The 17,240-nt window shown below is 41.5% G+C and overlaps 2 protein-coding genes across 5 annotated transcripts in view; one reads left to right on the top strand and one right to left on the bottom strand.

Moving 5' to 3' along the window:
* The first annotated feature begins 5,169 nt into the window (after positions 1–5,169).
* On the top strand, positions 5,170–11,057 carry gabrp (gamma-aminobutyric acid type A receptor subunit pi). Its single transcript, XM_056383338.1, has 10 exons — positions 5,170–5,464; positions 6,657–6,738; positions 6,913–7,025; positions 7,134–7,201; positions 7,305–7,522; positions 8,425–8,507; positions 8,752–8,889; positions 9,020–9,172; positions 9,915–10,108; positions 10,219–11,057. Exons 2-10 carry the CDS (start codon positions 6,686–6,688, stop codon positions 10,549–10,551), a joined length of 1,353 nt encoding a protein of 450 aa, XP_056239313.1. The 5' UTR covers positions 5,170–5,464; positions 6,657–6,685; the 3' UTR covers positions 10,552–11,057.
* Positions 11,058–17,240, bottom strand: part of afap1l1a (actin filament associated protein 1-like 1a) — a 26,655-nt gene continuing 20,472 nt past the window's right edge. For 3 of the 4 annotated variants that reach the window (XM_056383334.1, XM_056383335.1, XM_056383336.1), the window contains exons 15-19: positions 16,973–17,087; positions 14,955–15,122; positions 13,511–13,686; positions 13,280–13,405; positions 11,115–12,505 (exon numbers count right to left, since the gene is read on the bottom strand). In XM_056383334.1, coding sequence (XP_056239309.1) covers positions 12,479–12,505; positions 13,280–13,405; positions 13,511–13,686; positions 14,955–15,122; positions 16,973–17,087 — 612 coding nt within the window. In that variant the 3' untranslated portion in view covers positions 11,115–12,478. Of the gene's footprint in view, positions 12,506–13,279; positions 13,406–13,510; positions 13,687–14,954; positions 15,123–16,972; positions 17,088–17,240 lie in introns of all 4 variants that reach the window. The other variant, XM_056383337.1, reaches the window with a different exon arrangement.

Below are 17,240 nucleotides of genomic sequence, written 5' to 3'. Positions count from 1 at the left end.
ATCACAGATTGTTTTGTAAGGAAAAATCCTAAAACACATGATAAATTAACTGAATGGTTGGGGGGAAAAAAAAGACCAGAGAAAGAAAACAAACTACTGACATTCACAGAAAATATGTTTTTGTCATTTTGTTTACGAGCAGGCGTGGTGAGCCATGAGGATCCACTGCTGAGTCACTGTCAGTGTGCTTACTATTTTAAGACCCGTACCTTTATTGGCTCATGTATTAAGTGAGGTACAAGAATGCAGACTAATGGTATAATACAAGAACTAATTTAAATGCTGATCTTTTAGCATAAAGTAGACTAATCAATTCAAATAGCCCAGAGCTGTCTGAGCCACAAGTTTCCCCTGGCCGTTATTTTGTTTCTAATCCTCTGAGAGTCTATACTTTTAATAAGGTACTTTACTGATGTGCCAAATGCAGTTGTGGTTAGTAATCCTGAAGGTTGGTTTCTGCTCCCAGTCCCAAACAGAATGCTGTGCCATGCTATATGAACACTGTCTTCAAAGCATTTTAATTATACTTTAGTGGATATATTGTTCTTGAGGGACCAGGCAGCTAATGTCACATAAGTGATCATATGCAGGAAAGGGATAAAAACACTTCAGCAAAACTTTAACAGCAAAGAGATGAAAGGAGGAATGATGCAGAAATTTAGGGGAAGATAATAAGACACTTGACTGCTTTGAAATCAACAAGCTCAGTGGCAGAAAGGGGATTTAATTTGCTTCATTCAGATACTGCCAGTCTGCTCAAAGATAATGGAGTCACATGAGAAGAACTGCCTTAAGCTTTGCCACAGGTAAGGCCAAAGGCACAAGCCAACAGAACTGGAGTGAGTATCTTCATGGAAACAATGGGTTGAGAGAAACGATAAATTACAATTTCATGTCCATTGTGTCTAAAGCAAGACAGCAGAAAACACTTTATCCCCTCCACAAGTAAACACAACAGTGACAAAGAGATATGACAGCTTGCTCAGAGCGAAGGCTAGTGCAGGGGACTCAGACTCTACGCCACATTAATTCATACATGTTGCTCCTGGACATTGCAGCCGTCACTGTTATTTAGTGGAGATTTATCTCTGTCCGTCTCATGGGCAGTCCTGTGACATTTCCATTTGTCACATGACAGCAAATCACCAGGTCAATGCGTGGGCAGTGACGTTTCCATTTTTCTAGTGCCGCTGTGGAGATGAGGAGATGAAGATTACCCGAAACATGGTGTCACCAAAATGCTTATTCACACTGATAGAGAGCGAGAGAGGAGGGAGGAAAAACAATGAATTGAGTTAAAGACAGAGTCAAAGAGTTTCAGAGAGATGAGGTTATACAACAGGGGATTGATGAGAAAGAAACCAAAGTGCACATAGAGTGTACTGTACGTTTTATGGAATTCATGGACGGATGAATGGATGGGAGAGGAAGCAACAAGCCAAGGGCTGTAAAGGTTCGGAGATGAGATATGGTTAGTGGAGATGAGTGACACATGACTACAGGTATGTGGCTGCTGAGTGCTGGTAGACAAGGTTAACAAGATTGCATCTAATATGAGAAATGATCCAAGCAAGTGGTCAACAAAGACCAGTTACTGACATGTGGGGCTTAATGAGTGAGGCTGAGACTAGAAGGCTTTTGTATCACTGACCACGTGCTTACACACACACACACACACACACACACACACACACACACACACACACACACACACACACACACACACACACACATTCACCTAAAGTAACCCCAGCATTAGATACAGAAATGTGTGTCCAAGATGATGTGGACCAGTTATTCATAAAACCTTTAAGTCCTTACGTTAACAACTACTAGCTCTTTTCAAACAAGTGATTTACTAAATTGGCTTGCCCATTAAAACTTTAAGTGGCTATAACTGATATTTATGTACTATGATATTAATTTTCCAAGAGTTATCACCTGAATCTGAGCTCTCCTGGGTTTTATGGAGCTTTGTAGTGAGTTTCATTGTTTAGCTGTCTGGTCTGTAGATTTACTGTTTTGAGTTCACTCTCACTGCTCTTATAGTGTAGTTCTCAGCAGCACAAGGCAGCTGTTTTCAGCAAAAAAGTTTTACTATACACTACCCTCTCAGCACCAAACAGCAGACAGACAATAACCAACAAGCTGGTGAACGCAGAGGAGCATTTAGCAGCCAAAGGGACAGAAATTTCCCTCAGCAGTTGGTGGAGTATAAATATGCACTATAAATACACTTGTTGCTACTGCCTCCAAGTGGCCAAAACATAGTTTTTAGCAGGTTTCAGGAATGTCTTATTTAGTTAAGATGCCATTAATACTGTTGAAAAGACAATCTTGCATTTTGAAAAATACATTAAATAGAGTACAGGGCTAGAGACAGCAGCCGGTTAGCTTAGCTTAGCATAAAATCTAGAGACATAGGGGAAACGGCTAGCCTGGCTTTGCTGCCTACCAGAACCTCTAGAGCTCACTTATAATTATATCTCATTCCTGTTTCAAGTCAGTGCTAAGCTGAGCTAAACTGAGCAACAGTATAGGCCTATTTAACATATGTTTGATGTACAAAGTTTGAAGTGGTATTGATCCTCACATCAAGCTTTCTGCTAACAAAATGTCAAACAATTTTGAACTGCCAGTCCTAAATGTGGGTGTTTTGTTTGTGGAAGTTTGGAATTGGTGGTAAATCTGATTATGTTAACAAACTGTTATTAGCTATGTCCCAATCCAGGGGGCACATCTTTCAGAGTCTGTCAGCAAACAACATGGACAGAAACCCTGAGGATTATACTTTTAAATGTAAGTATTGGGTTTCAGCTCAGTTCAATAGCTAGGACTGTTAAAGGGCCTTAAAACGTCAAGATTTTGTAAGAAAAAAAAGTTACATGTTGTGAAGGTTGCAAGGTAACAGGAGCCACACGCGAGCCAACCACGCGGGCCACACATTTTTCAACCACGTCCTCTGAAGGATGCGGATCCTGAATCTGAATGTTTGTTCATTCAGATGATATTAACATTGCATTTTGTAATTTGAGGTATATTATGTTCTATTCGTCTAATGTGACTTACACTTTTTATTTTTTACATAATTATAAACAGCATTTTAATCAAACGTCGGATCAGATGCATTGACTATATTCCATCATGTTTATTACTCTAAATTTCGATTAGCAAACTAAAGTTAGCATTCCCACTTGGTTCAGTAACACCAGTTGCATCTGGCAATTACTAATGTTTATTAACAATTACTCTATAGGTAAGAAATTTGTAATGCAACATGTTTTAATTCAATGATGCACAAATCTCTGCTTAGTAAATGTATGTACAGCTGGTGCAACATCCCCTGGACCAGAAGGCCATTTGTTTGGCTTTGAGAAACAAACTGGTGCCAGTTGTGTCCCAGCCAGGCTCAGGCTTCATCAGCTTTTGGCACATTTCTAAAGCCTGGACATTAGGTTTCAACCACAGCCACAATCAAAGTTTTAGTAGATGAAGGAGCCACAAAACAACAGAAAACTGGCAGATATATGGTGAGATAGGTCATGAAGAGGCAAAGACAGAACATCTAACAAGAAAACATGAAAAGTGAGCTAGCTAATGAAAAAACTGACAGGTGGACCGATACGGATAAACAATGATTTCATGTGCATTTAAGTAGTAGGAGAAATAAAAAGGAAAACATACTCACTCATAGGCAGAAGAGGAGGCAGGTGGACAGAGGCAGATGCTGACTAACACTGAGTTGTCTGCCACTCTGACACTGTTGCTCTGATTCTAATTATTCATTAGCCCCCTAACTCACAGATCAAACATTTACATCCTCCCCCTCAGGTGCCTCACAAACGTCTCCATTTGTCTCTTTCATTGTCAGGGACTGTGTGTGCACTCTGATTCACGCAACTCAAGCTGGATGCAAATCCTTCCCAGTGCTCCTCACTATTACCATGGTACCAAACTAAAAGACTATTTATCTCAGAATATAGCCATCACAGCATGGAATTAAGCATAAGAGAGCTTTATGAATAAAGTGTTATTGGTCTTCTAAATAAACTGGGATAGCAACATTATTAGTGACCACTTAAAATCATTAGTCAGTGCTGGGGAATGCAGACTGGGAAAACATTAGGTTGTAGCAGATCGAGCGCCTACACTGAAACCTCATAAGGCGTTATTAGGTAGCATACCCCCAAGGCTTTCTCACACATGCTGAAGCTCCTGCAGTGGGCTGTTGGAGGTCAGGCTGTACAATTAGATGTGGAATATCCGCAACTGAGCCAGAGGAGAAAGAGGAGCTAATGGAGATTAATCACACAATGTCATCGGTGCTGGAGCTGAATGATCGACCGTTTAGCACACGAAACATTTTTAGTCTTTGGGCTGCGGTTGACTTCTGAGAGTGGTTAAGTCACCATCATCACCATCATCATCATCACCATTACCAATACCATGATTCTGCTCGTGGTTATTTCCGATAATCACCATCAGCAACATCAAGAGCGATGACATATTGTGAAAGTGCAAGCTAATGTAGCTTGGGTACCACCAGGGTTAGATTTGTAATTCAAAAATTGGGGACACCCATAGAAAAGGAAAGACAAGATGACCAATCCTGGAAAAAGAATAAAAAGAAAAGCTTTCATCCCCCCTGAGAGCCACATGGGTATTTTTTAAGTTAAGATAGAGATAGGAGACACAGCTCAGAGGAAGCTAATCCAGATGATGACACTGATGCAACACAGCGGAGTTGGAGGTGAGGAGGGTGAGGGCATGAGGGAATGAGACAGAGGAGAGCTTTGAAGCCCAGAAGGAGGTGCAGTGTCGATGTAAATTGGAGGAGAAGGAGGTAGAGAGAGATTAAGGGCCAAAAGAGTGTGGGAGGAGGGGAATGAAAGAAAAAAAAGAGAGGATATGGGGGATCAGCCTGGATGGATCTGTTAATGTGTGTGTGTGTGTGTGTGTGTGCATACAGCACAGTGTGTGTGTGTGTGTGTGTCTGTGTGTATGTGTGTATGTGTGCATGTTTGTATGTGGAGGTGGGGGGAAATGAAAGAAGAAAGGAAAGATGCGGCGCAAATGAGAGGGTGAGTGGCATAAACAGAGAGGGAGAGGGAGGGAGGGGGAAGTGTGTCTGTGTCTGTGTGTGTGTGTGTATGTGTGGGGGGGGGGGTCCATAGTGGCTCTGTGGGGAGGTGTATACAGCTGTGCAGAGTCAGAGGGAGACGCACAAACAGTAAAACAACCAACAGTAGCCTTCACACCAGCATCACATAACAGAGGCAACTGTGGTTTATTGGTAGATGGAAGAAACAGTGGGATTTAATCACAAATAAAGGAAGGGGAACAATCTCAGCCAGTGGCAACATTTGTGACAGAGAAAAACAGAGGAGTGGAGGAGGAAACAAAGGAGCTGAGCCAGAAGAGGAGTGACCTGAGGTGGAGAAAGAAAACCAGGAGACTGAAACAGGTAGGAGAGAGAGAAATTTGAGGTTGAAAAAATGTGTGTGGTTTTAAGAGTAAGAAAAGATGAAATATAAATATGAATGTTTGTTTGGATGTGCATGTGCAGTCGATTCTGAGCAAAGGTAAAGAAAGGGAAACAAAGAAAAATACTAGAGACCAACGCGCTCTGTAGCATTGTCTTCTGTAGTTTGCCAATACATGGCTTAAGGGAAAAAAGTGATTGATGAAGTGTGGACTAAAAAAGGAATGAGAGCATGAAACCAGCACAAATAACCAACTGAGACTTTAGCCTAAACTGCAGAGCAGAAAACAAGGGGGGGGGGGGGACGACAGAAAAAATATGGTAGCATGAAATAATCATATGGCATGTAGAGAGAAGCAGATTGGACCAAATAATATGCTGTGGCTCCTTAACTGTCACTTCGGCCATTAAGAAAGAAAATCAGTAGTCTTCATATGGATCATACTTTATAATGGCAGTGCTGTGTAAATAATACATTGAATATTTAACGGAAATGCTTTGCAACATGTGAATATAATGTTTGCACTGGAATGCATGATAGATTGTAGGTAGATTATTTGGATGAAAGTGGGAGGTAAGGAGGGCTCAAGTGTAATTCTGACATGGAGATTTATCTGAAATAGGAGAAGGAGGAGGAGGTGAGTAACAACTAGCCAACTGGGAATCCTTGATGAGTTAGAGACAGGTTTAGTTATCAGGGAGGCTTTGTGAATAAACCATAAGGCAGTGGCCACATAAATCAGCAGGTGGCAGGCTCTACGGTACACTTGCGTGCAGGAACCGCACAAAAACAAACAAGTAAATACGAAGGTGCATTCATGTAGCCTTATCTACACACTGCCTTTATCTCTTCTGTGTAATTAAGTGTGTGTGTGTGTGTGCACAAGAGTCAAATGGGGCAGCTATTAATATATTCATGGAGACAGGGAGGTAGAGATCAATTTAAGTTTCCAGTGCATTTTACAAGCATCAGGGCAGGGAGAACATACAGTTTTATAGCATGAAAGGATGAGAGAATGGCTGTTGTGCTGCAGATTTCCCCTGAGGTTTGTGATCGCATTGGTTGAGGTGCTGCCACCCTATGGTGAAATTGTGCTATCCCATGAAGTGTAAAAGGAAAATGATTTGTGGATGTCGCTTCATGTTTTGGCCTGTGTCACATGTCCCTGAGTAGAGTTGCTGACCCCTGCCTGCTGATCCGTGATGTCTGACCGGCTGCGCACGCTACTGATCCTCTTCCTGACCTTCACACAGGGGTGAGGGACCTCAGGTCGAAAACACGCGTACAGGGTCAAAAACACATGTTCATACTGAAATTTACATTGACTGAAAACAAAGTTCATCAGCTTATGATCTGCACAAATATTTATTACTTGTTTTCCACCTCTGCCTTTTTTTTTCTTCTTTCATCTCTCTCTCTACCGTGTCAGTGCTTGTATGTTCCCTAACCATCACTGGGGTGACTGGAACGACTCTCAGCTTCAACCAACGATTCAGAAGCTGATGAAAGGATACAACCGCTACCTCAGACCTAATTTCAATGGTAGGAAGGAAAAAAAAAAGGAAGCTAATACAAAGCAGTTGTCACCTGTGTGATTGTGTGTCTCCTAATTGGAGTCGGACTTATACCCAGTCTCTCTGTCTTTGATAGAGGGTCCTGTGGTAATTGGAATGAGCCTTGATATTGCCAGTATTGATGCCATCTCCGAAATCAATATGGTACGGACTTCTTCCTACTATTTTGTGTCAGTGGGTGAATGAGGGAGTGTGGTGTGAATATGTGATTAAAAAAAAAAAAAAAGGTTCACTTTCATCTTTTCAGGACTACACTGCAACTATCTTCCTCCGTCAGCGATGGCGTGATTCCAGGCTGGTTTTCCCAGGAAATGAGAGCGTCAGTCTGGACGGAAGGCTGGTGTCACTGCTCTGGATCCCTGACACTTTCATCCCCGACTCTAAGCGCTCCTTCCTGCATGACGTCACGGTGGAAAACCGCCTCATACGCATCTTCAGCAATGGAACTGTTCTCTATGCCCTTCGGTAGATTTTTTTTTTTTTTTTAAGGTTTTTTAAGTGTATTGATTTGACATTTACTGACTGATTTGATACTCTGCTACATGTGCCACAAAATACTCTTTCAGATTCTGCTGAGCTTGTAGGAGGAAGCTGACCTAGAATAATAGAAAATGAAAGGAAGCGAAACGTTTGAAATACATTTTTCCCTCATTTTTTTTTTCTGTTTCATGTTGTGCTCATGATTGCCACACTAACCAGCTGTGAATTGGTCATGGGTTTTTACTAAAAAAAGAAGCAAAACAAAAAAACTAATGTATCATCATTCAGTAATATAACTGAAGGGAATGCCACTGAACTCCTGTAGTCTTTGTGCCCTTCAAACAGTTCAGATTGTGTTAGTGAAGATTTGCAGAGTCCCCCTTTGGGCACCGTAAAAATGTGTCCTGACGTCTTATCTGTCGTGTCACACTGATAGAGAAATTTATTATGACTGCACAGCTTTATTGAGGACAAAAAGGGCAGTTTTGTGCAGGGTACTCAAGGTATTTTTCCTTCTGCTGGAGTGCAGGAACACATTTTGATTCCCTAACTTTACGGTGTCTGATTTGGTAATGGTGGAACCTGCAAATTCCTTAAACTATTTTTTTTTTTTTGCAGTAACAACACACCAGGACACTGTGCTGCCCCTTGCAATATTTTTTAGCATTGTTAGAAATAATATATAAACAGAAGAATTTCAATTCAAATGCTCGGAGACATCGTATACAGAGATTGACACTTCAGATATGAGTCTTTGTTCTCTAGATTGTTGCTCGTGGGGGAGAGAGTTCTTTGTGCTCACTAATTATTAATTGCCCTGTTCTACATCAAAAGAGTAAAAGTCTTTTTGAAGGTTGCTAATGATCTTTACTATGAACACACAACAGAATCACAGCCACGATCGCCTGCAACATGGACCTGACCAAGTACCCCATGGACAGACAGGTGTGCACTCTGCAGCTGGAGAGCTGTAAGTAATACCTGTGAGCTCCACCTCTCCCCCTTCAGCACCCCATCAGCTCTCCATCAAGTGTGTAGATGGACATAAACCATCATCATCTCATTATCACCATTACCATTTTCATCATCAGTGGAGTGAGTATCAAACTGGAGAGACAATGTTATGCTGAACGGGTCAGACTCATCAAAAATGAACTGCTGTACCCGTATGTGGATTTCTTTGTGTGTGGGTGTGTGTGTGTGTGTATGGTCAGGGGGCTACAACCTGCAGGATGTGGTGTTCTACTGGACCAGAGGGAACGATTCAGTGAAGGGTCTTGACACGCTGCGGCTGGCTCAGTACAGTGTAGAGAGCTACTATACATCAGTGTCAGAGGCTGTGTATGAAACAGGTAAAATACTTCAGCTCCCATCAAACCCCCTCACACATGGAGTTATATAATCTTCTTTGTAGAGCACAAATGTAATTCCTGGTCTTCTAAGTCTATCTATCTTCAAAGTCTTTTTCATGTTTCCTCCCAGGACAATACCCCAAGCTGGTGCTGCATTTTGCACTGCGTAGAAACGTATTGTTCTTCATCTTGGAGACGTACGTTCCCTCCATTCTGCTGGTGGTTCTCTCCTGGGTCTCTTTCTGGATCAGCCAGTCCTCTGTGCCGGCTAGAACCTGCATTGGTTAGTGCATCCTCTTGTACTCTGACTATACTGTACGTTCATGTAATATGACTTTGGAATACTTTCCACTGTACAGTGTGGGACGTATTATGTGCTGATTCACACAGTGTCTCTCTTTGATCTTAGAAGATTCGAGAGTATGTTACAGCGTCGCATCACCTGATGTAGAATAATTATGTTTAGTCATAACTGTGTCATACATTTAAACTTAATCTTGTATAAACAGCACAAAACTTATTGTCCTCACTGAAACAGCTTCAATTTGGGTTTTTAACATACTGTATATATATCTATCCGTTCTTCCCTAATGTTCTGAATGCAGTACTTCTAATGGACTATGTTTCACTGTTGTTCTGCACACTTCTGCCGCTACCAGTGATTCAACACCTACTGCAGCCTTACATCCGCTGATTGTCCACAAAGGCAGCCAGCTGTTACCTATGCAGTTCAGTGCATTGAACTCAGAGATGTGTTCTACTATGCTACATGGACAAAGACATACATGTCAGCACATCACCATCAATGCATCGATAGTTAGGTGTTTCGCTTGTTTACCCACTGGCCAATGAGAAACAGGAGATTAGATCAGTGAGCGGCTGGGGAAATAAATAATGGAAGGAGGAAAATGTGACCTGTGAAGGATGACAGAGATGATGGATGGCTAGATGAACATGCTTGAATTGATTACCAATGGATGGATTATGTAAGGAATAAGACAGTATTGTAATGTGTGTCTCTACAGGAGTCACTACTGTCTTGACCATGACCACTCTGATGATGGGCGCCCGCACTTCTTTGCCCAATGCCAACTGCTTCATTAAGGCCATAGATGTTTACCTGGGGATCTGCTTCACCTTCATCTTTGGTGCGCTGCTGGAGTACGCCTGTGCCCACTTTTACACCATGCAGCACCAGACCATAGAGGACTTTCACAGAGTGAGCGACATGTTTGCACTTAGATATGAGATGAAAAAGCTGAATTTTCACATTAGATAATGAAGACATTTGTAAGCATCAGTCCACCTGTCTGTCTGTCTGTCTGTTAGGATCTTCTGAGGGAGTTCAATGAATCCAACGGAAACGGCTCCATCCCCATCGTCAGCTCCAGCCAGCCAAACCAGTCTGTGGAGATCGGCTCCACTGCGGAGGACCTCACGGAGCAGTCAGAGAACAGTGACACTAAGAAGCACGCTGGAGCAAAAGAGGAGACGCCAGGGCAGGGGTGCGACCTGTCTTCAGTGAAGGAAGCATGGCGCAGGGCAGCATCTGTCTTCATTGTGGAAAATCCACACAACATCGATCGTCACGCCCGCACCGTTTTCCCCACAGCATTCCTCTTTGTCAATATCCTCTACTGGCTTTACTATCTCTTTCTCTGAGCGATGGCTCCAAGCTGCTGCACAGTTAATTTCACCATCCTGAAGCTGCTCTACCTCCTCATTTGAGACCCAATACCAGTTGCCACTGCCTGGATCTAAAAAACTGACCATGTTACCTGGCTAGAGCCTTTTTGTCCCACAGATAGGGCTACAAATTTGATGAAAACCAGTTGGTTAGGATTAGGAACCAGTAAATCCTCTGTACTGAAAGCTATTGTCAGCTATGTATGAATGGGTGGCTACCTACATGTAAAAGTGATGATACATAGCCAGTATCTGTCCATCTCCTGACAAATCCATAGAACAAATGAGGATGCGATAACTGCCTGAACTGCACCACACTATACAGTGCTGCATTGAATTGCCTTCATTAAATGACTGATGTAGATGTGTTTCTTTTTCTTTTTGCTTGTTTTGGCTTTCATACACTGTTTGTATGAGACTGAGTATGATACTGTATATTTGCTTTACAGCATATCGTGAAATTAAAAGTCAGTAACTGAGAATGTGTTGCTGCATTTTAATAAGAAAAAAATTTAGTATCTGTCAAATGACAGAAGAACTAATGTTTGGGAAACAAGAAACAAATTTATTTTTCCCTTATCCAGGTAGGAGAACAGTAAAGTGCAAAAGCCAACCGCAGGTTCAGCAGAGACGTTGTTAAAATGACGTATAATGGAGATTTCCTCACTCAGAAGAGATGGTTTGTATCACTTAATAGCACCACTTTGTTAATCACTCAGTTTTCTATAGCAAGAGTATCCATCCATCCATCCATCCATTTTCTACCGCTTATCCTCTAGTAGGGTCGCGGGGGGGCTGGAGCCTATCCCAGCATCTTTTCGGGCGAGAGGCGGGGTACGCCCTGGACAGGTCGCCAGTCCATCGCAGGGCAAACACATAGAGACAGACAACCATTCACACTCACAGCCACACCTATGGTCAATTTAGAGTATCCGATTAGCCTAGTCCCCATGTTGCATGTCTTTGGACTGTGGGTGGAAGCTGGAGTACCCGGAGAGAACCCACACTGGCACGGGGAGAACATGCAAACTCCACACAGAAAGATCCCACGGCCGAGCCGGGACTCGAACCCGGAACCTCAAGAGTATCCAATAGTGTGTCAAAGGAGGTCAAGTAGAAGTAGGGTTTCGTTCCAGCCAAATAATTCAGCAGATGCTCAGTGAATAGCTTCAACCTGGGAGGAGAAGCTAATGAGTGCAGCTAAAACACAATAATACACTCAACCCATCAATGCATGGCACTCAGCTGTACACCCGTGTCAGGTACGTCTTATGATGGCGATGATGATGATAAGAAAGGAAACAGTATAAAAGTATAAAGCATACAAAACAGTAGTCATGGCTCAATATGTACAGGCAGAACAAAAATCATTATATCATATAAAAGGCACATCATGGCTTAAACTGCCTTCTATCCTCTTATTTCCAACACATCACATTTCTTAGGTTCTCCTTTCCCACGTGGCACATTCACAATTTAACCTTTCAAGTGAAGCAGCACTGGTGTCAACACAATCCTATGTTGCTTTTCTGTTACAACACTGCTTTCTACGTGCTCGCTGTGCTTTTTAATACACTTTTCTTGTGTCTTTCTTTCATACGCCCTGATTTCTCTCTCTTCTGATGAATCTGTGTCGCCACAGACAATGAAAACACTTGGATAAAGATGAAAGTCCCTAAATTCCTCACATTTGGAGAAGTCCTTTTAAGAAGACAGAAGAGTAAATATTCAGTGAGATGTACCTCCACCTAGTGGCTGCTTTCTTTGATTATAGTTTACTTCCTTGGCAGACCTCTGAAACAGGTTTGTGTTTCGGGATGTAGATGGGAGGTCATCCGTAATGGGATTAAAGTTCTCAAAAATCACATCCTGATATACAACAGTCCTTTTCATGATGCTGCTCTTAGGTTCCTTTCTTAGACTCCCATTCCTGTAGAGACAGATAAGTCAGGAGATTTAGTAAAGATGTGAAAATAAGGTCATTATTTCAAGAAAGGAAATTTCAAGCAGTTGCGTGAGTAAAAAGCTACACAAATTATAAATGGCAGCAAATCAAACAATTCCTATTATGCTAGTGTTTTGTAATAGAGAGCTGTGTCTACAAACAAGCAAATAGAAAAATACAATATAAAAACAAAGGAATCAGTGCTCATGCCTGCAGATTAAGTCAACTGGGCCCTTTTTATGTTAGTTTTGCAGCAAAATGGTAGTGCTAGACCATACTGTTATAACATAATATCTTCACTTTTCTAAGCCTTTAGGAAATGGCTTCACGAAAATGAATTTGTTAATTCGAGCAAGAAGTTAAAATGGCCCAATTTGTAATGTATTTCTAAGCTGTTAGACGAAATAAAATAGAAATGCAAATCAAGGCATCATTAAGGTTGAAATATTGTTCATCGTATTGTTAAAGCAGAAGTAGCTGAATAAAGTGATATCAAACATTTTCCGTGACAGAATCCAATTTAATCCTAATCACTGTAAATACACTCACAAGCACAGGTGGTTAACTGTGCATGTTCAAAGTGGCTGTGCCAACATATACAGACTGTCAATCTATTAGTGTGTGAATTGTGAAAAACCATTAAATGATGACACCTGCTGCTGTGATTCTCTGAACCTCCTGTGGAGTCTGACAGAGGAATCTGTGAGGAATTGTTCAGGAAGTGAGGGTGAGAGAGAAAAACTGTTAGCTCAATGTTACCTTTGCTTTCTGCATGACAGTTCCTGAAGAGGACGCATAAACAGATGGAGGTCTCCTTCGCATTTCTGAGGCACAATTCACCGGTAAGGACTCACTGTAGATGTTCTGGCTCTTTCTGTCGGAGGGCTACACACAAGAAAAAGAAAAAAGAAAAAGAAGTAAATAAGAAGCATGTTTGCAGGCAGGTGTGTCATGTAAAACAAGTCTTTCCACATAAAGCAACAGATATACCTTAACGGGTGGTTTAGCCTCGACCGGTGCCCCCAGTGCCCCACCTGCCTGGCTCTTCTTGAGGTTTTCCTTGGCCTGAGTCAGTCGGAGCTCCAGGTCCACCCTTTCTGCCTCCTTAGCCCGACAGGTTTCTTCCAGATGGGAAATGCGCTTGTTCAGGGAGGACTTTCTCTTTTCTGCTCCACAGAGACATGTTTAACACAATGAGACAAACAAAGACTACGGCAGCAGAATTGTGTTTTCATTTTCTCACTTTAGATGGTGAGTCTCAAAATACAGGATGGCTATAAAGTGGCCTATATTTACTCAAATACTGTACTTACTCTAAATAATTTTTTTTTTGGGATACTTGTCATTGACTTGATAGTTTCCATTTTTTATTTACACTTGTAGGCCACTGCGATTCAAATTCGACTGTGTTTTTTACTCTACTACAGCTACAGTTACTCATCACTTTTTATATGAAAGGTTGAGTTAAAAAATGCTAATGATTTGAAATTCGATTAATTGATTAATCACTAGAAAATAGTGAACAGTGCTTTCTACATCCCACAGTGGCCTCTTTAAATTGACTGTTCACTCTGGTCAACAGCCCAAAACCCAGTGAAACTCAATTTATAATGACATAAGAAAATGAAAAGCAGCACACACTTACAATTCAGAAACTGGAACCAGATAATGTTTGGTTAATGTTAATTGTTCAATTAATGAATTGTCTAATTTTTAATGTTAATACATCAATAATAATAATCAAAGAATGTAATGAATATTACATAATGATATAACAGCGGCAGGGGCTATTCTGCTGTTGTTACAAACATAATTAATAGAATTTTAAACTGACTTATTTGAAATGGAGTATGCAGTTTGCAATCTCGTCTGCTACTTTCACTGAAAAACTGATGCCGCTGCTGGCAGTACGCTGTGTGAAAGTAGAGGGAATTAATTAGATATAAAAGGAATTTTCACAGTCATTTAGTTTCAATAAGTAACTATTAAATGTTTTATTTAGCCCTGTAGGGAAACTCTCCTCTCACATGACCCCCTAATCATGGAGGTCAGGGTCAGATACAGAGCAGGGATGTGTGCACTTGATATGCAAGCCTTCTGGGTAATGTGCAGACTTTCTTAAATGCTAGACAATCCAGCTGTTAAAATATAATTTCCCAACTAATATACAAAGACAACAGCCAAAACATACAGTACACTGGTTCCTCTTTGGGATTTCAGAGCTATATTTTTCCTAATGAAGATCTGGTGTCGCTAGTTGTCTCTGCTTTCCAAAGGTAAAAGCTTTAACAAAGGTGCATAGATGGGTGCTCATTTTGAGACTTTAGTAACCAGCTTCATTTTTGTTGATCCTGGAAAGCCTGAATAAGGCCCAGAAATGACCAACGACAATTTGTGTAGCATCTTCTCACTGTTTTGCTTCATATCTCCTCACCAGAGGCCGTCTTTAGCTCTTCCTTCAGCTCTCTCTTCTCCTGTCGGAGGGTCACTAGTGCATTTCGTATCCCATCCCTCTCCCTCTCCAGCTCCTCTTTTTCTTTCAGGTAACGCCTGGCATCCTCTTCTGCTCGCGTTTTCCCATACCTTCCATACTGGTTGGCATCTGGATAGGAGCAAAGGTGAAAGGTCAGACGTGCAGGGGTTATGGGAAGAAGACAGCGATCTGCCTGCCCGTCCTTTTTAATGTGACGCTCTTCATGTAAAGGGGGGTGATGCCATCCCTACAAGTCATACACAACTGCAGCACACTAATTTGACCTTTTTCATAATTCAAAAAAATATTTTTTTGAGAGAACAACGATATGATGCATGAATAAAAGAGAAACACACACACACACACACACACACACACACACACACACACACACACACACACACACACACACACACACACACACACTCCAGCAGAGTGAGGAAGCTAGACAGCGGATCTAATGTGAGTGTCCAATAAATCTCAGGTTACATCCTGAAGCTCTCAACCCTGGAGAGCGCCGGCTCTTTGATGTGTCAGATCATCACAGCGAATGCCTGTGAAACAGCACAGAGAAGAGCACTGAGCCGTCCGACCACACCAATATCACTTTCCTCAACCCTGGACGCTCATCTCCTTTATTTGTATGACAGGAGCCAACTGAAATAATGGAGCAAATGGGAAAGGAGAGGGGAGAGGGAAAAGATTATAGATGGGAATTGAGAAGATGATTTGAGATGGGAGCAGTAAAAAGGGAATACTGAGCCAGATGAAAGCTCAGATTTTATGACTGTCAGTGAATTGGACTGTATCAAGAGTATAAGCTACGACAAAACTAGAGCTGTGGAATCTGTAGCTCCTGTGTGACACACAACTATATTTACAGGTGCAATCTGTAGAGCTAATTGTTTCCCTCGAAGGGCATCAGGCTGCTACCCTTGTTATCCATTTATTTGTTTTTGAGAGCGACAGATGGAAAGTGGAGAGGTGTAAAGCTGAGAAGTCACAAGAGAGAAGCTTCTTAAAAGATTTAGTTAAAGTTTACATATACATTTCAGCTGCCTGGTTGGCTGTTACTGATAATGTGAATAGATCAGATAAAAATTTGTGTGGCACTGTTTATTGATCTGTCATTATTTCTCTGATACAGCACAGATCACAATATGTTACTCAAGGGCCTTACAGATGTTGACTTCTCAAGGATCAGTTTTAGGTTCTCTTCTCTTTACAGTTAACCTAAGCCTGAATGTTGCATCGGTACGGAGATGACACCATTTAATACAATGCCATTTTAAACCATTTTAAATTAAAAATAAAAAAATTAATGAATTGCTTTTTCGAAATCTCACAATACTAATAAAGAATGCCCGTTTATCAGGACATGGATGGTTTCAAAATTGAAAAGGTTTCCATCTGCAAGTATTTTCGTCTCACACTGACAAAATGATAAAGAAGCTTGAACTAAAACTTGGTTCATTTACTAGAAGTACAAGGTCAGAAACTGGTCCAACATACATTCATTAAGCCAGGAGACGATGTTCACTGTGCCATTTGCTTCATCATTGGTGAGAGCCATAGTACCCATCATAAAAAATTTAAACTGGACATCTTTATCCCAAAGGAGTAAGAAAAATGACCTCCTTTTGATTCATAAAACATGGTTGAGTTAAAAGATACCTGCATATTTCAACAACCTTCTTCAACCCCATATGTGCACATTTCAGTCTGCTTTTAGAAATCCCTAGAATTAAGAATATACTTCTTTTAGTTTCTCTGCACTTCACACATAGAATAACTTTCCCTGGTACGATAACAGGTTTCTCACAATTCATCTCTTAAACAGGGCAGTCCTACAAAAGAGAGTTTGCTTTCAGTAAGTTTCCACTGTGTAAATTAAGGTTTTAATTAATCTATAAGTGTAATTCATGAGATTTGCCAGGGGCAAGCAATGTTACTTTGGAAAACCAACCAAACACACTTACTTGAGCCTGTTCGCTTGAGGGAAACTAATGGTTTGGTTCTGTCAGAGTCGCTGCTTGAGAAACTTGAGCGCCGCTTTCCTTGATTCCCAGACTGCTGCCTGCGGTTCTCCCCTGACTGGGTGGAGTACAGAGAGGGGGGAGAGGTGGGGGGGGGGGCATGACAGATGTGGGAGGATGCAAAAAGAAGGATGAAGACTTAGGGGAAAAAAAGGAGCCAAAGCAATAAACTAATCTTCAGATTTATTGGTGTGAGGCCACTGAGGTGTGT

The sequence above is a fragment of the Seriola aureovittata genome, chromosome 8, assembly GCF_021018895.1.
Source record: "Seriola aureovittata isolate HTS-2021-v1 ecotype China chromosome 8, ASM2101889v1, whole genome shotgun sequence".
Lineage (NCBI taxonomy): Eukaryota > Metazoa > Chordata > Actinopteri > Carangiformes > Carangidae > Seriola > Seriola aureovittata.
Note: the sequence above shows the minus strand (reverse complement) of the source record. Positions and strands in the feature narration are given on the sequence as shown.